The sequence below is a fragment of the Oculina patagonica genome, chromosome 2, assembly GCF_052425735.1.
Source record: "Oculina patagonica isolate OP01 chromosome 2, crgOcupat, whole genome shotgun sequence".
NCBI lineage: Eukaryota > Metazoa > Cnidaria > Anthozoa > Scleractinia > Oculinidae > Oculina > Oculina patagonica.
Genome location: NC_135759.1, coordinates 43,631,617 through 43,655,538, shown reverse-complemented (window position 1 = coordinate 43,655,538; position 23,922 = coordinate 43,631,617). Strand labels below are relative to the sequence as shown.

The 23,922-nt window shown below is 37.6% G+C and overlaps 2 protein-coding genes and 1 long non-coding RNA gene across 3 annotated transcripts in view; 2 read left to right on the top strand and 1 right to left on the bottom strand.

The window, feature by feature from the left end:
* Nucleotides 1-9,992, bottom strand: part of LOC144640230 (uncharacterized) — a 37,203-nt gene extending 27,211 nt beyond the window's left edge. Inside the window, exons 1-2 of the mRNA XM_078499434.1 lie at nt 9,958-9,992; nt 3,110-3,508 (exon numbers count right to left, since the gene is read on the bottom strand). Of these exons, the coding sequence (XP_078355560.1) occupies nt 3,110-3,455 (346 nt within the window). The 5' untranslated portion in view covers nt 3,456-3,508; nt 9,958-9,992. The remainder of the gene's footprint in view (nt 1-3,109; nt 3,509-9,957) is intronic.
* Nucleotides 9,993-11,128: 1,136 nt separating this feature from the next.
* LOC144644807 (transmembrane protein 267-like) lies at nt 11,129-16,587 on the top strand. Its single transcript, XM_078504358.1, has 2 exons — nt 11,129-11,535; nt 14,730-16,587. The coding sequence occupies exons 1-2, from the start codon at nt 11,143-11,145 to the stop codon at nt 15,063-15,065; spliced, it is 729 nt and encodes a 242-aa protein (XP_078360484.1). The 5' UTR covers nt 11,129-11,142; the 3' UTR covers nt 15,066-16,587.
* A 2,706-nt stretch (nt 16,588-19,293) lies between these two features.
* On the top strand, nt 19,294-23,693 carry LOC144644844 (uncharacterized). Its single transcript, XR_013569200.1, has 3 exons — nt 19,294-19,877; nt 20,643-20,763; nt 22,270-23,693. It is a non-coding gene; the product is annotated as an uncharacterized LOC144644844 (long non-coding RNA).
* The last annotated feature ends 229 nt before the right edge of the window (nt 23,694-23,922 follow it).

Genomic DNA, 23,922 nt, shown 5'->3' with positions numbered 1-23,922 from the left:
AAAAGCTACCCCACCAAAAATCGAGCATGCGGGCAGTTGTAAAAATGTGCGAGCACGAGCAAACGAGCACCTACTAAAATTTTGCGAGCATTCCGAGCAAAAGCTTAATTTTGCGAGCACTGCGACATTTTGAGGGACCATTCATGACCCCTAAAAGAAATTCTGCTGGGAATCAGCGCAAAACTTATTAATTCGTTAAATACAAGTGTGTATAGCTATACCGAAACTGTCTTTCAGTTAGATAGTTTTTTGAAGTCAGAGAAATTCACATCCAAAGAACAGAGTTCATTTCAAAACATTTATCGGCGAAGCCGAATCGATAAGCGTATAAAAGTGTCATGTTTTGTCAATAATAATGCTTTGGCTCGATTTTACATTTAAGTTATATTTACTACTTCAATTTCTTTTATATAATTACTTAACCTCTTCAATGTAAATTTAATATTATTCCGCATTAAATAACAAACAGCATTTTACCAATTACAATCTTGCTAATCCGTCGTTTGACTCAACATGAAATGACGCGCGAATACAAAGATTTTGTGACAAAATATTTCTAGATTTTTTTTAAAGACAAACTGAAAATAGGAAAAAGCCTTGGTCGGTCCGTATTGGGAAAAACTGTGCCCTCGGGCACAGTTTTTCCCAATACGGACGTCCCGGCTGGTGAATAACCTATATTTATTATATAAACTGCAGTGTTTTAGCGAGTGGTAGCAAATCGAGAAAAATGGTATCACACATGTGTGGATAAAAATGATATCCACACATGTGTGATATCAGTTTGACCAATCGGCTTGCAGAGTTTGCCATGTTTCAATGCTCAATGGGCCAAAGTAAATCGATCTTAAGTCGAAACATCTTCGGATCTTCCTCGGCAATCTTCGGCAATCTTCGGAAAACTTCGGAAATTGTCGGAAAATGTTCGGAATCATTCGTAAAACCTTCGGACAACATTTTGAAAGTTTTCGGAAATCTTCGGAAAATCGTAAAAAACATCGTAATTAGTAGGTTTACATAATAAAAAGAATAATACATGGTTGCTTGGAGATATGAAATTTATCTTCTCGTGTTCAAATCCGATATCTCACTCGTTCGCTGCGCTCACTCGTGAGCTATCGATTTGAACACTTGAAGATAAATTTCATATCTCCGCGCAACCATGTATTATCCTCTATTTATTATATAGCCGCGAGTGTTTTACTGGAAAATAGACCACTCGTAAAATTCACACGAAACTGCATCCGGGACTGTAGTGGCGTATTTTCCATATCCTCACTAGTGAGGATATCGATGACGTCATTTCCTGCCTTTGCACGGTTGTTTGTGCAAAGCTGCCAACGCCGGTTGGAAATGGCGAGCTATCCGGCGATTCATAAAGTTCACTGTAGTCAAAATAAAAGCTTTTACTGAGGAGCAGAAAAGTGCTAACGCAAAGAAGAAAACTTCATATGACTTAAAATTATTAAAAAGAGCTTCTTGCTTGTGGAAAGTCAGACGAAGGGAGGGAAATCAAGAAATTCCAGCTGCCGAACTACAAGACTTCGCGATCAGAAATCAGTAGAAAAGCGGTGAGTTTGAGCAGGAACAGTTTTCAAAACGGCGAATTATTTATTGTCAGTGACATTGATGAAAGCTAATAAACAGACTGTTTTTGCATTTACGTTATACATCTTCTGAAAGCTTCAGTTCGCGAAATTTTGCCTTTCAGTTTCGTAATTTGCTCAATTGTTATATTTAGCCGTTGCTCGTGTTTAAGCTTTTGATTAATAAAAATGTTTTAACTTTTACTTCATGCATGATTTTTGTCTATACAATAAAAAGAAAATTACACGGTGGCTTGAAGATATGAATTTTTTTTTCTCGTGGTAAAAGCGATATTTAACTCATTCGCTGCGCTCATACGTAAAATATTGCTTTACCACTCGAAAATAAAATTCATATCTTCGCGCCGCCGTGTAATATCCTCTATGTATATATAACTCAACCAATTTTGGCCTTAAAATGTTATTTAGATATTTCTTTGGCAGTTTTAAAAATTGCATGAAAATGCTTAGAAAGCTTACCTTTAAAGGAAAGTTAGAATACATAAGGGGAATTTTCTTATTTGAAAGCGAAGTTTTGGGGTTTTTTAGAGCAACTTTTTGGATTTTGGAAATTTTTTCGTTCTTTATTAAAACGTCTTGAGTTACAGTTGTATTAATCTCAGTAGCACGATAATGCGGCAACCCAGTGGCAGCCAAGCCTTCCACGGCGTTTTGAAGGAGTTGCTTGCAGGCAAATGTTTAGGTGATGTTGCGACATTTTCAATTTCCTTAGAGGGACCCCACACTGACCCGGGTAAATTTGAAAACGGAGAAATTTGAACATGCCAAGTAAAATGTTTTCCGTCCACATTATCTTTTTTGTATCGTTTTCAAAATGTTCACTGTCCACATGTACACTAACCCGGGCAAATTTGAAAACGATACGCGGCATCGGCCATAGATGAATGGTAGAGCATGCGTGCAATATACCTGGAGCCCGAGCTAACTTCAAATGAGGGAATTTTTTTACAATAAATTCTTTTATCGGCGCCGAGGATAACGTCGATTAAAAAGCTATTTTACTTAACAACTTTCCGATGATACATAGATTTCAAAGCTAACCTCACTTGAATATTTAAATACAGCGATCAATTCCAAAAAGAAGTCCAAAATTCACGGAATGAAGAATTTACAAATTTAGCATCCGGGGTTTAAAATTAAGGTTGTTAAGCGCAACGTTCAGCTGCAAACAACAAATTAAGCTCAAACAAAGAAGCATAAACATCAATTCGTCTGCCATCTTGAATTGATGGTCGAAAGGGGACTGTGACAGAGATCACGTGGTCATTAGACGTCAGCGTTTTTGAAAAGTATCATTTTTTACGCCACCTAGCCGGCGATTTTAAATTTACCCACTTTGGGGAGCGTTTATAAAAAGTCTCCTTCTCGAAGACCGAAAAACCCGTTTCAGTGTGGCGGTTGGCCTAACCGGGGAAAAAAGATGCGTTTTCAAATATACCCGGGTCAGTGTGGACGAGGCCTTAAAACTGTATAAATCAGAACCACGGACAAAATAATCCCACCTTTAGGTCTCTCACAGATATAGAAACGAGTCGCTGAACAATCTACGTCGTTCCATCCACTGCCACGAAGCTCAACACAGTCCTCATTACCCTTGTCATTATTTGGTTCGCCACCATTCCAGTTTTTGTAAACAGAACTGTTAAAAGGCGTGCCATCGCTCCAAACAAATTGATCTTCTCTAAGTCGGTCATTCAGTCCAATCCACATGTTCGTATTTGAAGTGAGATTCTCTATAAATTCCATTTCCCTTTTATTTTTTATGCTAACGAGGTCTCCTTCAAATCCTAAACACACTGACCGAGCATTCTCCCAGCTAAGTTCTCGTGAAGAAAAAAAGCTCGTCATTACTTTGTAGCAGGAGTTCTCAACCTCATCCCAGCCAGGAGGGCAATCTAAAGCTAGAAAACAACAAAAAAAAAAGAAACAAAATAAAAATATCTGACGAGATAAAACGGAAAAATTTGAACATAACCAGGATATAACATATAATTCTCATAAATCTGAAAATTAAAAATATACGTCAAAAGAATGCTCATAAGAATGTAAAAAGTGCTAAAATTAATGTTTGCTTAAAAGAAGGTTGTATTGTCTTGGAAGAGGGCACGAATTGTTGTCGGCCTCAACCGTTTTCGCCGCGTGTCATGAATCGAGCGTTTTTCTGGTGCGATTATTTCCTTTGTCAATTATCTTAGAATTTTTAAAGTCGGCGTTTTCACAAGTCCATGCATGTTTTGCAAGTCCAACATTGGATCCTTTGGCATACTGTTTTGTGTTTCTAATATATTCTCTTCTTCTGGTGCCGAAAGAACCCTCTGTTTCGCCAATGTAGCTCCGAGAGCATGACGCGCACAGGGAATTTGATAAATAACGTTACACCGCGTTACACCATCATCCAGAGGTCGAAAGTTTGGAACAGGAAACTCTTGTTGCAGTGTTTTATTGGTTTGCCCAAAAGTTGAAATCAACCGCCGAATGCAAATTTTTCTGGCTGCTTCAAAAACTTCCTTGATTAATAGCTCGTAAATTCTTAAGCGGCGTTGAGACGAAAACTAAAAACTGGTTAGAAAAAATCCGTTTGGTTGTGAGAACTTTACTCTGTCTCCGAGTACGACTGACAACATGACAGGAGATCAGTTATTTGATAAGGAATAAATGTTAAAGCCAACCGTTGTGTAAATATAACACATTTTTCAAGTTTGGCAATAAATTCATTTTGACCGCTATCAGACTTTTACCTTGGGGAGACTGGAATTTGCCCCAATAGTTTTGAAACACACAGAGGCAAAGAAAAACTGAAATCTTTGTATTATTGAGTTCTTATTCGTGTTGGTTCCTCGATATTCATATATGTGAAGGAAATGAGCATAGTGATTATCATTCTACCACAAGAACCAACGAAAAGTATTCCTTGTGATAATTGCTTGATAACTTTCGTTTGATAACTTTTCGTTAAATTTTTCAATACATACATACTTTATTTATTAATAGCTAAAAGCTGATGTGGATACTGTTGATTTCCTCATGTGGTGGCAAATAAACGCTCAGGCATGTTTCTTCAACCTCGTTCCCAGAGCTTTTCCCTTGATGATATAAGCATAACACCAAATGCATACAAAATTTTTACTTACAAGCTGTAGAGATTGTTGCCACCAAAAGAAGTAAAGCGATTATTTTTATCATGGCTTCACACAAAAAATAAACACGACAGGTGTTGGATGCTGTGTTAACCAACACATAATCCACAAGCACAAAATGACACCAGATGTCTTCCTGTTAAAAACATCCATAAACATTTTTAGGCACATCACAGGACATTATTTTTGATAGCCATCAACAAGGTCCAAACAGCTTGTTGTAATTAGTTTTTTCTTTTGTCTTTTTTATTTCTTAGCCCTATTTTACTTTATCTTCGCAGAAGGCAATTTTATTTTCTTTATCTGTGCGCACATGCACGACAGCCGGGAATTTTGCAGTAATGTCCATATTCACTCGGACTATTTTCATAACCACGTTTTTCGCTATTTATTCGCCTAAATTTTGTTTTGTTTTGTGATGATCACATGTCATCAGAAACAAAAGCAGAGATCGAATACCTTATTGTTACTTACTTTCGCGGGAACTTAATATCGCGAAAATGGAACGGGTATATTTCGCGGGACTTAAATTTCGCGATTTGGCCAAAAAATACGTTTCAAGGAACTAAATTTCGCGAAAATTGTCAAAATCTGGACTGCATTAACAAACAGTCTCAAAATTGGAACAACTGATTTTAAATTTTCCCCAGCAATAGTTTATAATTACACTGAACAAAACCATATAACAAAACGAAACTTAAAACAGTTTGACGTGTCTTTTTGTAACAAAGTAGACCCAGTTTAACGACTGTACCAAGATAATTACGTAGTAAACTGACGGCAACGTTGATTAATCATAACGAATTATATCGAAGGCTTAGAATCCTAAGGTTCTGGTATTTTTTAAGCAGTTTTCTGGGCTCAAACTAATCTGTCGAATTTCGTGATTGCATATAAGAAGCTCAAGTAAAAATGTGTGCTGTTTCAAAACACTGAGGGCTCAAAGTTTCATTGTGACGTCAGCATTCAACCGTTTCTTTCTTGTTGAGCGAGCATACGGGCTCGAATCTGGCGAATATTTCGTTTATAAGTGTTTTTTTCGAGTCATTTTCCACTGCAGAAGCCCCCAGGCTGGCATCATTAAGCTAGAATGGTGGGTAGAGGCCAGCATCTGAAAGAAACCAGAGGTGAGAGATGATTTTGTCTTGATTGGAACGCCAGAAATATTCGAATCGAAAGATGGCGGTTCATTGGTAAAGTTGTCTCTCTGGCCGTTCTGTGGGTGGATTCCAAGACCTGCCAAGGCATTTCCGCCATGACTGTTTTTCCCAAGCATCCCTTTCGGTCAGCAACGAGGAAATTACAGGTTTGCAAGCATAGCTCTAATCGAATAGTAATTGCTGAGTCTGCTGAATGATTGATGGGAAATTTCCTTGGTGAACGGAAGGGAATAGGGTCAAAGTTTGCTGCAAATGTATATTTTTGAAGTCAGAATTATTTTTTCATTAAAAAAAATGGAGGCAAAGATGTGTGTTTTTTGTTGTTGTCCTGTTACGTAGAAAACGGACATTTTCAGATTTGCTGCTGAACAAACAACCATATGCAACAGAAATCAAGAGTTTTAGTCAGTTTGTTGGCTTTTAAAGCTATGAAAATTATCACTTTGCCATAAAAAGCAGTCATTACTATCATGTGCCCAGATATGTAAAAGCTAGAGCTTTTTCAATCACTGCTGGTATTATCCACGCACATATGCGTGGTTAGGACTTAAAGGGTTAAAGTTCGCGTCGTTATTTTTCGCGAGAACCTTTTTCGCGGTCTTTAATTTCGCGATTTTTTGAAAATCGAAGTTTAAAACAGTCCTTTTATTATTCATGGTATCTTTTAAGTTCAACGAGAAGGGTATAATTTCAAAATAGTTTATTTATATATCCTGTTCCTTCTAGATTAAATGCTACGCATTAATGCATATAAACAAGTATGCATGTGTTGCTTTGGCATGTGTTGCTTTGGCTTTTGATAAGACTAGCATTTGGCAGAATTTGGCCACGGGTGTGGCCGTTTATTTTTTATATCAAGGATAGAAACCTTAAACTATTATCCCAGCAAAGGTGCTAGTTGGAAGCCATGAGGGAAAAAGCGATGTAACCGCGCCTACATAACCAAAGAGCCCGCAACAATGTGACCGGAAGTGATCATTGGAGGGAATAACAACGGAAGCTGGGAAAGACTTACGTAACAAGCTACATAAACCCAATGAATTTTTGCAAAATAACTATCCTTTATGTAGCGCCATATCACAAGTTCGAAGGTGTTTTACAAAAAAAGTTTAAGTTCACTTCAAACACCTGGCCATCGAAAAAAATTGTTTTTCCGAGGTTTGTGGTTTGGTTAACTTCCGAGAATACAGGAGAATTCAGGGAAATAAAGGGGATTATTAAATTTTCAGCCACGGATATTGCATTTCTAGCATTCTGATTGGTTCACTCAATCCCGGTTGTCAGCTCGTATACCTTAGTTTGACCTTATTTGGAAAATGATTGCGTTACTTTTGCCAAGCTAAAATTTTTCTACGGGAAGCGACAGTTCCATCGGAAAAATGGTTGAAAAACAGCAAATTTGGCGAGGTTTATGAACAAGAAATAATTAGCGGTGCCTACCACAACCACAGAAATGCCATAGTAAAATTAACTACGCAAAACAAAAGGATTGATGCGAAAAGTTTAATTAATAATACTTGTAAACACACAACAAGAGCGAGTCAATAAAGTAGAAAAGCAGCAAATAATTTACGAAAGAACGGCAACTGACTGACACAGTTTCATTCAGTGTACGTCATAAAACTAAGTAGGCTCAGCACTTCCGTAAAGTTTGTTACCTTTCAATCTTGGTTTTGTCCTTTTATACTTCAACAAACCTGTTCCACTTTAAGCTGAATTTCGCTTCAAATAATATAGCAGTCTTGATGACAGCCGTGGAGCCGTAAAGAAGTACAATGTAAACACTTGCTTCGTTCGACTTGCACAAGACTTGTAGTTTCCAGAAAAGCTTTTGCTTCGGATCTTCTCGTAAATCTTAACTGTTGTCACAATTTCCAGGATATTTAGACGACTTTAGAGGGGACTGTTCGAGGAAAATCTTGGAAAGAAAACTCTCTGGCTCGCTTTCCTCGTATGTTTCATTCAACTCAAGAAGTGAACACCGCGCCAGAAATTTTCGCGCCTCCTCATACTATCACTTCGTTTACATCAAAATGAAATGTCCAGTCGATTTAAACTTGAGAAGAATTTAATAAAACAATTATTCCATTCGCCCTTGTTGGATACGAGTCGTTATAGCCAACTCGGCGCTTCGCGCCTCGTTGGCTATTTACCACCTCGTATCCAACGCGGGCTCATGGAATAATTGTTAAATAACCATCTGAATACACTATAATCTGAATACACTATAATAAGGGATACATGAAGTACATACCTCCCGGCGGTCCTACCGCTGACCAACCGCTGACCTGAGAGCTGGGGCACACTCTGGGCTCGAGATTGTGATTTGGCAAGTTCACAAAGAAAGGAGCTGCTCATGCGCCTTAGAGACACCTGCTGACTACCGCCCCGATGATTGCTTTCCAAGTTGTGAGAGCATCGCTCAGATTTCATATAAGAGAATATATGGGACGTTGCTTCCCCCCCCCCCCCCTGCGAAAAGCATTACAGGATGGAGATACTTTCTTGTTTTATGAATGAAACATAAAAAAATACTCAGCTTTTATAGTTACTCAGTACGAAATGAGATAAAGAATATTGAATGAAGTCTTGCCCAATTTTTGATCCTACAGTCGCTACAGTATGTGGCCCTAAATCCGGACAGCCCTTGGTCCGGACACTTTCGGTCCATCGTATATTTTTCCGATAGGAAACAAAGTTTAAAAAAAAGAACGTCTCATAAGATTTCTTGATCTCTTTGCTGTCTTAACCTCGCTCGAAAGCTTTCCTGCTGGCGGTGAAGTCGAGAATTTCAAGTGGACGTGAAGGTAGGTGAAGTTTGTTTCCGCGATGTTTATTTGTTCATGGCGCCTCAAATTAACTTGTTTTCTTTTCATTCCTGTATATCCGAAATGAGCGCGCTACAAAAAGTAATTTTTGGTGTAATTGATGTAATTATTATTATTCTGAATTCCACTAAAGCGTATTTAAAATGTGCAAAATGCTTCTTTAGATTGGATTTTGAACAATTGTTGCGTAAATATTGCGTGCTGTCCGGAACAAGGACCCGCTGTCCGGACCTAGGGCCGTCAAACCGAACCATCGTTTTCGATATTACAGAGTAATCGAGTAAGCACAGAGCTGTTGTCTTTTCACATGATTGCTGGATGTCACGGTAACTTACAGGACAAATTTCAACTCACTACTGCTCTTCTTCTAAGCTTTTTTGTCCTGACCAAAGGCCACATACTGTACAGTATATTCATTGGGTTGTTTTACTCGAATTTTAGAGACATTAATTTATAAAACTATACTTTGTGTATTGAAACCAATGATTTATTCATCTTTCCGTTAACAGAATTGAAAACATCTTACCAGCTTTAGATTTGGTTATGAGCAAAATAAACAAAATAAGCGATAAACTATTGCACTTGTTTCATCGATAAACACCGAAAATCTCCTTAATATGGAATGCCCAGTAAACTCCGTCTTCGACGTTAGAAAAAATCCTTTTGGTTGTGAGAACTTTACTCTGTCTCCGAGTACGACTGACAACATGACAGGAGATCAGTTATTTGATAAGGAATAAATGTTAAAGCCAACCGTTGTGTAAATATAACACATTTTTCAAGTTTGGCAATAAATTCATTTTGACCGCTATCAGACTTTTACCTTGGGGAGACTGGAATTTGCCCCAAAAGTTTTGAAACACACAGAGGCAAAGAAAAACTGAAATCTTTGTATTATTGACTTCTTCTTCGTGTTGGTTCCTCGATATTCATACATGTGAAGGAAATGAGCATAGTGATTATCATTCTACCACAAGAACCAACGAAAAGTATTCCTTGTGATAATTGCTTAATAACTTTCGTTTGATAACTTTTCGTTAAATTTTTCGATACATACATACTTTATTTAATAATAGCTAAAAGCTGATGTGGATACTGTCATGTGGTGGCAAATAAACGCTCAGGTATGTTTCTTGAATGAGGAATAAATTTGTAACACCGTGTATCGCCATTGAATTGCAATATGAATGATATAACACCAAATGCATATAAAATGTTTACTTACAAGCTGTAGATATTGTTGCCACCAAAAGAAGTAAAGCGATCCTTTTTATCATGGTTTCATCCAAAAGATAAACACGACAAAAGTGTTGGATGCTGTGTTAACCAACACATAATCCACAAGCACAAAATTAAACCAGATGTCTACCTGTTAAAAACATCCATAAACATTTTTAGGCCACATCACAGGACATTATTTTTGATAGCCATCAACAAGGTCCAAACAGCTTGTTGTAAAGAGTTTTTTCTTTTGTCTTTTTTATTTCTTAGCCCTATTTTACTTTATCTTCGCAGAAGGCAATTTTATTTTCTTTATCTGTGCGCACATGCACGACAGCCGTGAATTTTGCAGTAATCGGCCATATTCACTCGGATTATTTTCATAACCATGTTTTTCGCTCTTTTTTTCAGCTAAATTTTGTTTTATTATTTTTGTGATCATCAGAAACAAAAGGAGAGATCGAATAATTACCCTGGCAATTATTTTAAAAGACTGATCTTTAACAAGACCCAAAACAGAACATTGAACGGACGGGCGAAACTCGCGATCGGAATAAGGCGTAGTCATAGTAACTGGCTGAATCACCCAATAACAAACAGACAAGACATGCACACAAGCCGTAAATTACGCGATTCAACCCAGCGAAGAGCACCACCGACAGACTATTTCGCTCTGTTTTCTCTGTTTCTCTGTTTTTCTTTTTTTTGTTTTGTTTTTTTAGAGCCGTGGATGCTGGCGGCAAATAAAAAGGTTAATTTGGCAGATTGAAATTGATAAAAACCGGGTGAAAAAATGCGTAGTATTGTAGCAAAAACTTAACTGTTTATTTTGAACTGATGGAAAAATGATAAGGCAATGCTAAACACTGTTACTGGCATATGTTATATAATAGATACATGTATTACCAATCGAATGAAGGGAATACTCACCTCGAGTAACTATGTGCATCCAAAAAATATACGGAGCAGCACTGCAAGTTCAGTCCGCCGTCCCTGAAACTTCTCAGTCCTTGTTTCAAAATAGTTGATATATTTATTGACCAGTCATATATTGGAATCTACCAGTTTCAAATTCAGTGTTAGTTTGTTATTAGTTAATCAGTCGTTTTATAGATTTACGAAGTTTTAAGGCTTTAATTCAGTCCGCTGTCTTACAAGTCCAGTCCAGACCGGTGAAAGTGAGAGGGGAATGGTACCCACAATGTTAGCTCTCTTATTCAATATGGCGGATTTGTTTGTGATGATGTGGAATTACTTCTCATCTTTGATTGTTTACTTTCTCCGAGTATTGGCTGATTGTTTTCCTCCTACAGCACTACACTACATTTTTCGATTTCTTCCGTATTTCATTCTTGGATGCATTTGTTATGGATTCGATGTGATTTTTTTATCAGTTCAAAACGGTTTTTACCTCAAAGCTGTAGTGGACAATGTCGCCCATGGAACCATTGCTTTTGTCAGTTGGTGTATTATTAGTGAGTTACAAACTCGAAAAGATCTGATCGATGGGATCGCGTGTGGCGTTATTGCTTGTGGTATAGATGTAGATCATTTCATCGCTGCTAAGTCGTTTAAATTACAGGTAAGAAAATAATTTGACATCTAATTATTTTTGTTCCTGTTGCTTTTTAAATTGCCCAACTAATGACAAACTGTATGTATACAGTTCTATGGGTTGGGGATAGACGAAAAACTTGCCGAAATAAGATACAAAAATTTAAGGGAAAGCTTCACACATGTGTAGATTCAAACAAACCAAGGGGAAATATTGGGATGGGGGGGAGCCCGGAGGGGGTGTTGCTCACTCTCCCAGCTGGCAACCTCCGGATCCCCTGCTACAGTCCTGTCACTCACAGTCCTCACAGAGGATGGGATTGAGCATTAAGGATGGGCCGATACAGGTTTTTCAAAAGGATACAATATCGATACGATATTTGCCTTTTTTCTTGATATTTTTTGAAAGTATCAATACTTTTCAAAATTGCCAAAATATCGGTGTATCGAATATATATTTGGTATCGAATATCGGCCAATCCTTATTGAGCATACAACAAGAGATTATGGTCCCAGGGGGGTACTCGGGATTTTAAGTGACGGGGATGATCGAATGGGGGCAAAAATCAAGACCCAAAAAGTCCTTAGGGCTTCCAACATGACCCAAAAAAATCCCTAGATCAAACATTGACCCTCAAAAATCAACAGCAAAACACGTTTGTTTCTATTTTATTTGCAGAACTACGCAGCCAAGGCACTACCACAATTCCTCAGATTGTTTTGAATAATACCCAAAAACATCCCTTCTCAATTCAAAAAAATACTTGCCAAATTTTCCTACCCAAAAAAATCCTGGAATTGAATTTTTAAACCCAAAAAAATCCTTCAATCATCCCGTCACTTGAAACCCCGAGTACCCCCCTGGGATTATGGCTACCTTGGAAACACTGGAAACCAAAAATATAAAATTACATGTATTTTATATAATTTATTATTAAGATTAAGGTGACTATGTCACGGCTGAGTTAAGTTTATTCTTAAAGTTCTGCCAAATACATGTACCTTTTTTGCTGTTACATGTACTTGCTATGAAACTGTTCATGCAGCCCAACAATATTTCAAAAACCCATATCGCAATCCATTTCAATCTCTGTCATTTTTGGCCGTCCATCCCTTTTTTGTGTTTCATGTGTTATTGAAATGTTCCTTCACTGTTTTACAAGGTTATTTTTATGTTTCACTTAATTTGATGGTCATGTCCCATGCCTAAATTTTGCTAAAATCTGTGACACAGTCCCTTTCAGTAATATATCAAACAGGAGTGACAGTGTTTCATTGAGATATCTAAACACTGAGAAGAGAGTTAAAATATGAGGTGCAGCAGAGTATTTTTGACAAAATTTGAGGTGTTTGGATAGCCGATGAAACATTGTCTGGAGTGTTTGATATATTTTTTCCCCCCCCTCCAAAAAAAAAAAAAAAAAAAATTCCTTTTTTTTTTTTTTTTTAAAAAAAAATTTTTTCCAACATTATTGTAAACCGGGGGCGCACTGAGGGTGCGGCTTATACGCGGGTGTTTACGGTATCCACCATGGTCAAATTTTCCAAAAGCGAATGTGCAAAATAAATCCTGCCAGGTAATTGACCTATTCAGTACAGACCAGCTTGGGTGCCAATTTTGAGTTCGTATTAAAACACAACAAAAGCCATGTCTTACATAATTTTCAACGACGTACAAAGTGAAAAATAGACTGTTCACAGTCCCCTATTTTTCCATGAAGTCAAATAGATCGATTGTTCAGTCCGATGGGCTGCCATCTTGGTTCACAAATGCAAGTGAAAACTGGGGAGAGTTCAAAATTCCTGTGGGTAGGGGCACGGAGATGGAAAAAATAGAGGACTGTGAACATTTTTTCTAATATGTTTTCCACTCCCCCACCCTCACGCTATAAACACCCCTCCACCCTACCAACAGGGTTTTTCCACTCTCCCCAGTTTTCGCTTGCGTCCATGAACCAAGATGGCGGCCCGTCAGACTGAATGATCAATCTCTACGACTTCATGGAAAAATAAGGGAATTGGAACAGTCTAAAAGTGAAAGTAACGCCTGTTGGTTTTTGTTCATTCCACCTTTTTCAATAACAAATCATAAAAAAAGAGAGGTGGCCCCAAAAAATGAGCAGGCGTTGACGAGAAACATTTGTATTTTTTTACTTGGCCTAAGGGTATTATTCTCAAATATACCAGTAAGCCAGAAAGGGGTTTATTTTCTATTTTATTTCCTTCCGATTAATTTCTACCACATGCTTTGCCATGGTAAAAGCAGCTGCACCATTCACCTCCACTTCGGTGTATAATTGTTAGTTAATGCTGTCGTGTTTTGCATGTTCATAGCGCCCTTAGCCTGCGTGGCACAGGCCTGTGTAGTTTTGCATGCATACTTGAAAAATGCAAAAGGCACTTTTTCCCTCGCGTGGCCATCTCGTGTTTACCAAACGCACGCACAAAAACTATATAGGCTGTAGTGCCCTTGGCTCATGAGCATAACAGGAAAATCTGGCTGATTATAGGCCAATTACAATGCTTGTTACATCTTAACAAGCTCTAACCATATATTTTATGCAAGTAGCATAGAATCATTATACAGTGAAATCAACCCTTCCCTCAGTTGAACACTACAGTTTTACCCCTGATATCACAAAATTAAACACCTCAATTTCTTGAAGCAGTTTTTGTTTTCCTTGAAGGTTCCAGAAATCAGGATTCCACCCGGGAAAGATGAAGTCAATTTTCACAACTGCTTTTAAAAGTTGTGTTCATAACTGCGAGGAACTTCTCTTCATTTATTCTTTATCCGCAGTTCAAATAATTATATGATATCATATATTCATTATTTCATCTTCATCTTTCCCGGGTATATTACGAACCAATTTAATGACCAGCTCTCAGTTGGCTTGTTAGCTCAATTGGTTAGAGCGCTGCAACAGTATCGCAAAGGTCAGGGCTCGAGTCCCGCCAAGCCTGATTTTTTCAGGTTTATTTTCATAACTGCTTAAGTTGTGTTCATAACTGCGAGGATCTTCTCTTCATTTATTTGTACATCTAGATTATTAAATATTAAATGTGATATTTATTTTTTTAATAACTTCAAGCTGCTATTTGATTAATTTTTTGTAACGTAATTTAGAATTACCAGTTAAGAAACAAATCGGTATTTGACAAAATTTAATGCAGTGGTGTACTTTACGATTAATAATAATTTCTGTATTTTATGTTCTTCAGGATGCCCTTCATCTTAACAGAAGACCATTTCTTCACACAACAACAATTGTTTTTATTGTGGTACCAATATTACAAGTGTGGTTTGCACAGAACATTTCTTTTCTTCGATCTCTTCCATACCTGTTTGCGGTGGCTGTCATTTCACATCACCTACGTGATGGAATCAGGCGTGGCTTGTGGTTTTGGCCTCTTGGGAGCACGCCACCTTTGCCGTACTGGATGTACATAAGTTGTATTGTAGCATTACCCTTTGTTATAAAGGATGTGAAAAGTTCCATTGACAAGTTGGACATTATTCCTATATCAAGGCAAAAGTCGGTTTTAGTGGACGTGTGAGGAAACTGCATTAATTAGATTATGATCCAACAAAAGCATGTGCATCTTACTGGACTTAAGTATGTTGTTCGCTGATTTACTGAAACCTTTATTCTAAGGTTATCTTCTAATATTACTGTTATTTATAGTATATAAAGTTATATTTAAAAAAATCAAATGTTATATAGTCAGAATCATTGACTGGCATTTGGTTAGTTTGGGTGCAGTGTGTACATGCATGTAGAACAACAGCGAGTGAAAACATAGGCAAGCTAAGCATGCAGGAGGTATTTTTTCAATTTATGGGGTGGCTTGGGGTGAAACTGGGTGATTGTCCTGTTGGGATGGTTTATGTCATGGGTTGAGCTATTTGTGTATGGCGGCCCACGGAGTCACTTTTTTGCACAAAATTTGCTTGCAAACAAAATAATTTTTACGTGCATTTTGATACATCAGAACTGTTTTATTCAATACGTAAATTTTCATCATTTAATTGAAAAAAAAAAGAACTAATTTAATTATCAAAATTTCACGAAATGGCACGTTCTTGTTACTCCTGCTTGAGGCCAGGAGTTATAAAATGGGCTTGATTTCTTTGTAGTCACAAATCTGCACAATTGCGCAATCGAGTGACGTAGTCCCATTGTGCTTTGCGTACCATCTGCTTGACCTCGACAGGAAAAAGTTGCCATTGAAGTTCTTTGTGCCACGGAACGGATTACAAACTTCCAAGGTCTTGTTTGTTATGCTAGACACGTAAACTTCCCTCTCTGGGGCAAGTACTGATTGCTAAAACCTTGGTAGTGTGAAGAAATCCATCTTTCTTTCGGGGCCGCCGCTTCAATGGCAAAAATATTGCAGTATCTTATTCGTGTGGAAGGAGTTTGACAAAGAACTTTTTTCGAAAAATGTTGCAAAACGCAACTTTGGAGTTTGAAGGTTTCAAGCATTCCATATGTTTACAGAACTAACGGTTAACGGTTTGCCCGATCAATAATCGGCTAGGTACTCTGATTTAGCAAGCGTTGGGAAGCTTCTCCGAAAATTTGGGTTCATATTTCGTCAACGATCGCGAGCAAGTACAGAAATTTCCAATAGAATGTTAGGATTGAATTTACATGACCTTAATATTTCTGCACTTCTGCTCCAACGATTTTCCTGAAACTTGACTATGTTATGTAAGTCATTACAAGCTGATTCCAGAAATTTAGCAAAAATATATCAGCAAATTTTTTACTAGTTGTGATTTTGTCCAAAAAGTGGGGTCCAGCCAAACGCCAATAACATTAAAAAGATTTTTCTCCAGTAAAATCAAATTAAATTATATAATTACTGAATGATAGGCAGGAGGTTTCCCAAAAGTTCATAGCGATCGCGTCAAAGCCGAAAAAGTTATGCCGGAAAGTTTGACATGGACGAGTGCGCAAGGAATAACTACGGAGCCACCTAAAGGTAGCTCTGAATTAAAAAAAATTATTTTGCCAATTAGACAAATTAAAATAATCATACCAATCAAAGTCTCTTCGAGATATCGACGTTTTTGCATGAAGTATGAGTCGAAGGTTTATCCTGTGCATTGTTCTTCGAACTTATCATTACAGTTTCTTTGTCAGGTAGTTTAATTTAACAATTTCCTATCTTCGCGGAGGAAATGCAGCCATATAATTTTGTCAAAAATGGCTCGTTCGCGCCGGGTATTTATACACATATTCCTTAACATTACACAAATAAACAGTGCAAATTTCAGAGAGATCTGACAATTCTATACTTTAAAACTGCAAGGACCTTTCGAGGCAGTCGATTACGGCAGCGAAATTAGCAAATGAAACAGCAAAATATGCGTTCGACGCTGTGTTTTTGTGACGCTATATTTGAATTGTTATAGGTAGACCGCCGTTCAATGTGTTCAAGGCCGTATCGTTACGATTGCTCCATGAAAAAGCACGAAAAAAAAATACGGATATTTCCGACTACTGTCGGAGAAAACATTGCGTAAACAAATCGTTACACTCAAGCTGCGTTTTGTCTAGGCTCGGCGAGGGTCGGATATCAAGACCCAGGATTAAACAAAAGCCACATATACAGTGAATGCTTTCGAATTATATTTGAAGATGAAATACGAAAGAATTTTGCTGTCTTTGACTGAAATTCCACTCGAACTGCGTAGATACTATCGCATGTTGTAAAGCCGATTCATGCAACATTGCTCTCAACGCGATGTAAGTGCTAGTGATTATTTATTCGTGTTTTAGTTACGCAATCCATTGTTTGTGCGACGCTTTTTATACGACGCCGCCTTTCAGACACACGTGCGTTGAGATAAGAAAGCTGACATGTCACTTTTAAAATTGTTATATAACGTTTGTAAATGTGACAAGTCACGTTTTTCCACGAAATCGCAAGTGATCACCCACAGGGGAAAGTAATCCCTTGAGAAATTAAAACTGTCCCTTGAGAAATTAAAAAAGTCCCTTGAGAGTTTACAAATATGTGGATCCAAATTTTGTCTACTAACCCCCATTCTACCATTTTTGCTTGTAAACAAGCAAAAACGTCGAAAAAATGATAATTTTCACCGAGTAGTACATGTAGTAGTCAAGCGGCCCCATTTCAGAAATGCCATGGTAAATTGATGTCATGTGGTTCAGACCGTTTACTTATAAAAGCTATATCAGTTTAAAGTAAACGTTTTTCAGTGGTACCACTAGGCTAGCTGTAATAGAATGAATGCATGCCGTAGACTATTGTGAACCAAATAAAGAGTTAATGTTCCTGCACTGATCAGATGTGGTGCAAGAAATGTTTACTGCATTCCCATACAATTATTGCAATCGTTTTCTACTGAGCCAGGACAAGGCTTCCAATACTAGACTTTATACCATGCCGTAGAAAATACAGCCAATCAGAATACAGGAAAGCCGTTGTATATTCGACGGTATTCAACCCAACCTTCCCATCGTGCGCTGCGATTGCATTCTCGACGAAATTTAGTAAGCGTATTTTCTATGGCATGGTATAAAATAGTTACACAACACTTTCTCGTGGTATACTATGGAATATCCCACTTGTCACTTGTATTTTCTTGGTATACACACTCGCCTAAAGGCTCGTGTGTATACCGAGAAAATACAAGCGACTCGTGGGATATTCCGTAGTATACCACTCGAAAGCGTTGCATAACTAGTATATACCTGATACCTGATAATAGGAATATTTAACGAAGCATTTTAACAATGCGAACTAAAGCCTGGTTTTCACTAGTGACGCAAGCACAAGCGCAAAGATAACAGCTCTTATTTCTCCGTGAAAACGGCTTCGACTCAAGCAAAAGCACATTGCATTTTGATGCTTGTGCTTGTGGCAAGCACAAGCACAAGGATCAAGATTTGTCCTTTTTGCGTAATCACTCTTGTGCTTGTGCGTCGCTAGTGAAAACCAGGCTTAAATCTACGCGTTATGGAATCAACGCCAATTTTTAAAAGTTATGTTTACAATTTTCCGTGTGGTGGACGTTCCTGTAATTAACGCGAATTTGGTGCTTTATGCGTGATAATTTCTATAGCTATCTGTGCTTTTCACAAGTCAAAACAATAATGTACAACAACAGAATACCAATAAATGGGAAGGCAGACATTTAGTTCATGAAACTAGAAGTGGTTTCTCAATTTACCCTTGGAGATAACAAACGTTACGAAATTAAAAACATTTTCAAATCAATATTGAATGACGATGTGTTGATTGACTGTGACGGGGAGGTAGAATTACGTTTTACTTTGCTGGAAATAAAGGTGTCTAGAAATAACGCTGCTGTAAAAATAGTGTGATTTAAATTAACAATATTGTAAATAAAATTGCATTAAATGCATGCGAATTAATAGCGGAGCTCTTCAGCGCGCGCCAGCGCGCGGAGCGGAGCACCATGGGTAATGCGGGTACGAGAGAATTTTTGTAAACCCAGGAGGCCGAAAAAATTTGGTGCGTACGCCGGCCGACCGCGCGCGCGTACAGACTCTCGGGGAGGGGGAGGGGAGTCCCAAGGCAACCCAAGCAGAGGGGGGAGGGGAGACAATCTTCTGCCTCCTTCGTTAACCAGAAATGAGTGAGGTAATCGACTAAGATCTTTGATATTGGACATCCATTTTATGGTCAATTGACAGCTGTCAAAACAACGTATCCGCTGACCAGTATCACATGACCATATCGTGGGCTCAGGTTTAGAACTAGTCAAGGTCGCGTGTTTTTTTTAAGTTGACCGCTGACCAAGTGATAGCATTGCTATTGGTCCGCGGGCGCAAGTACTTTTCCATGGTCAGTCCATTTAGATTTACATGAAGGACAAAGTGAACAACCCGGTCAGTTTGAAAGCTGAACGAAGCACAAGGAGAAACCGAGCAGGAAAAAGAAATGTCTCCGTAAATATTTCTCGGTCTACCCCGTCTAAAGGCTTTACACATCATGGAAGTTATGGCAAACGATAAGGGCTTACGGGGAGATCCGAAAAAATGGCACAGGTGGAGAGCGAGCGAGTTTCTACCGTTTCGGCGGCTGACCAGCTCTAGTAATTGAGCTAAACGCAATTAACTGAAGTGAAGGAAAAAAGAAGTGTCAATAGCTACACGGATGGAAAAGGCTGAAATAGACCTTCGCAGATAATTCAAAGGTCGGTGGTGCTGGAGTAAGTTATAATTTATAGCTTACACATGTACTACGCGGTTGGATAATAATACGAAAAACTGCGGCCGCTTCGCCTCCGATTAATTCATGAGCTGGTTGAAAGCTTTGTCCTGCTGAATTGCTGTGAATTGACAAGCATTCTCCGACTTCAAATATGAGGTAACAAACTTTGACTTTACTGAATACACTAAGTCCATGTTTTTTGTGAAAATCTGTAATTATATGCTTACACATGTACTACGCGGTTGGATAATAATACGAAAAACTGCGGCCGCTTCGCCTCCGATTAATTCATGAGCTGTTAATGACTTAATGTTTTTATTTAAACTCCCAGCTAAACTTAGTGTTTTAGTTTTTTTAATTCATCTATTTATTCTTATTAACTCGCTGTTGGAATTCGTTTGAACGAACTATTTTAGGGTCGTGGACGAATACGCTAAGAGATCGTTACGTTGCGAATTTCTTGCGTTGACACGTTTTTACCACACCTTAGCAGAAACAAAAAAAAAACTCAGTTTATTTCCACATAAAACTATCTTAGTTAATTATTTTTAGTAATTTTACAAAACACAATTGTTCGCTCTACTTGTAATTCATGCCATTTTAGACACTGTATGCAGCTGTGTATGCAAACTTACATTGACTATCACTATGACAGTGTTGAATGTGTATCTTTGCAATGGCAATGTTTTTTCTATACAAGTAAGTTAACAAGAAATCTCCAAGAAGAAAAGCTAAATATCCCATTGTAGGAAGGAAGGGTCACTACACTGAGTGTATAAACGAAAGAGGCTAATATTATTATATTTGATGAGATCCATTCAATAAGACAGAATTTTTTATAAATTCTTTTTATAAACAGGGCCATTAATTAGAGCTAGTGTGGTGGTTTTTAATAGATTATTATGTCAATCCTTCTTTTAGGTAGTGTTATATTCTGCCATTAAGCCGCAATGAATGAAGAATACCTACTGGCTACAGTCAAGTTTTGTTGAACTTGGTATAGAATGCTCTGTGCAAAGTGGACAACAGCAAAGTAAATCAGGTATCTAGTTTATATTAGTTATAAATTGAAATATGTTTTTATTCAGTTTCGTTCTTTTTTTACCCAGCTGCTTTAATCTGCATTTGGTTGCTGCTGATCTTCTTACTTTGTGAAATATTTGCATTCATTATTCAACTCCTCAATGGAGGTTGCCTATTCACCGAGTTAGGATTTCGAGTTGGATTTCGAGTTAGGATTTTCAGTTGGATTTACGAGTTCGATTTTCCAGTTGGATTTCGAGTTAAGATTTCGAGTTGGATTTCAAGTTAGGATTTCGAGTTGGATTTTCGAGTTGGATTTTGGAGTTGGATTTCGAGTTAGATTTAGAGTTAGGATTTCGAGATGGATTTTCAAGTTGCTTACCGTACTAAGCACTCCGGTTAGCCTACTATACACGCCAGTTAGCTTACTATGCACTCCGGTTAGCCTACTACACACTCCTGTTAGCCTACTATTCACTTTGGTTAGCCTACTATGCACTCCAGTTAGCCTGTTTATGGTTAGCTTTCAATAATTGTAATGGGTTTTGCTTTGTCAAAAAAAATCCAACTCGAAATCCTAACTCGAAAATCCAACTCGAAATCCTAACTCGAAAATCCAACTCGAAAATCCAACTCGAAATCCAACTCAAAATCCTTACTCGAAATCCAACTCGAAAATCCAACTCGTAATCCTAACTCAAAAATCCAACTCGAAAATCCAACTCGAAAATCCAACTTGTAATCCTAACTCAAAAATCCAACTCGAAAATCCAACTCAAAAATCCAACTCGAAATCCTAACTCGAAATCCTAACTCGGGAGTTAGTTTGTCTCTCTTCAATGACATTCAAAACAACTACAATGTATTAGTAGACAATTTAAATAATTAATATTTCACTAAAAGTATGTTTTCATGAAATGCCTAGATCTTGTACCAGAAAATATCTATACCTATCCTCGCTGTGGAAGGATAAATGGTTTGAATGCCACCTCCCCTCACAAACTCCTCACAAATTCCAATGTGTGGTTATGGCAGAAATCCATGGCCATCTCATCCTCAGTGTATGAACCAGTGAAACAAGGCATCAAAGAGCCTCAAAACAACATGGAGCAGGAAAACAATAGCTTCAAAACAGACATTTTTCACAGGTTCTTATACCAAGGAAAACCCAAATATTCAGATCCATCCCATGTAAGGTCAATGGAAGTTCCAAAAGGGCTAGCGGGAGGGAGAGGGGGAGGGGGGTTGATTAAAGGCCAAACCTTTTAATTACCGGTAAGAGGGGGTGTTAGGGTTTGCAGTGATGCTTTGAGTTTATTAAAATATTTAGTTGACTTTGCAGTTATCAGTAAAAAAAAATAGTCTGTGCTGATCCATCTATGTTAAATATCTAATGGATCCTTTTGCATCCAGTGGTTTGGCTTCAGTTAAACAAGCTCAAGTTAAGTGTTTTGTTTTATAAATTATTGATATTGATGACAATTAATCAATTTTAATTTAATCTGTGGCATTTGACTTTTTTCAGGGTTAACATGAGTTGCAGAGTTTGCAGTGCCACAGACACAAAAACAGACAAGGACAAGGACATAAATAGAAATCCAGCTCGATGTTTGGGTGTCGTCATGATGCTATTTTTAAGAGACTAGTAAATTACATGTAAATTAAAATCAAGAAAAGCTGCAAATAAGCAAAATTTAGATTTTAAATGTTAACCTATTTACAGTGTACTTCAGAAAACGACTTCTTGATTGACCTGTCACTTTCACATCTTGTTAGATGTAACAAGGGAATTATGAAGTGATCTTTTCAAAAATATGCAGCGAAAACAGTAACAGCAGAAATGGTGGTAGTTTAAAATTGCTATTTTCAATGTTTTGACTGGTAAGAAACCACATGTGACCAAGCTAAAATCTGTTTGGCCAGTTAACATGACCTGCAAGTGTCCAAATGTTTTGAGCCCTCAACTACACAGGACTTACATGTAGTTGTCTAATTATATGATAAGATCTTTGGTTGACTTTGGGGGAGGCAGTGGAGTTACAAAGCAATGTAATTATTTGAATTTGGATTAGTTATGCTGAAACTGGTGGTACTGTAATTCTAAAGTATAGGTGAGTTTAAAACCGTTATTGCAAGCAATATGCATTACCAATTTCATTCTTATGTATTGTATGCTGTGTACAATTTATAAGAACAGCTATATTTTTAAAATAAGTGAAATATTCTAAAGCCAGATAAAATTTGCAGTATCCATAAGGTACCATGTAGCAACCAAATTGTGACTCACTTGCTTACTTTGTGAACTCCATGACAAATGGGCAACATGACTCCATAAAGATGTGGACAATAATACAAACAAATTTTTAAAAGAGTAGTCAAAGTATTGATGTTATATTTTTTCTTGCATAGTTTTATACACAAGCAGACATGATTCTATTTTTTTTTTTCTGGGTAATCAAATAGCAAAACTGAGTTTGAGACTCACAAACAATATTCTAGCTTCCCAGAATTTTTGCTTTTTTTCTGTAAGTGAAGTGAAACCCCTTAAGAGGAAGGGGAGTCAAAAGACATGTAAAAGTGAACAAGGTGCTATCTTCTTCTTTTCTTTTTTTTTTTTTTTTTTTGGGGGGGGGGGGGGTTGGGGATGGGGTGACCCTGTTCGGTGGAATGACAGAATGTCACTTCTTTGTTTCCGGAGTTAGGTTCACCCCTGTTTGCTCGCAGTTAGCTTTATTCATCTGGTTTGCTTGCGGTTAGCTTTCACTCTAGTTTGCTTGTGGTTAGCTTTCACTCTGGTTTGCTTGGAGTTAGCTTGGTTTGGGCAACATGCTGTAAACCATTAGCTATAACCTCTGCCATTTCCATTCAAAATTAAAATATCGGCAAATAGTGAAAATGAAAATGAATAAATGAGTGAATGAAAAAAATTAAAATCAACCTTATTATAAATGTAGATGTTTGTTATTTCCTTTATACTCTAAATGGAAAGTGATTTTTTCTTTCTTTTAAAGCTGGTAAAGCAACAACAAAAATGCCTTATTTGCCATGTGATATGCCTATCTACCCCGACATGCAGCCCTACTCCTCCCTCCTTTTTTTCTACATGAAGGTAACATAATTGCCCGTTTTGCAACATAATTTCCCATCCAGACTTCTTTATGATAATGCTTTCGGTGGA

Bases quoted from the DNA above. Each gene is read 5' to 3' on its own strand.
- LOC144644807 (XM_078504358.1), top strand. From the start codon at position 11,143: ATGGTACCCACAATGTTAGCTCTCTTATTCAATATGGCGGATTTGTTT. The intron at 11,536-14,729 runs GTAAGAAAATAA...TATGTTCTTCAG, and splicing joins CTAAGTCGTTTAAATTACAG to GATGCCCTTCATCTTAACAG.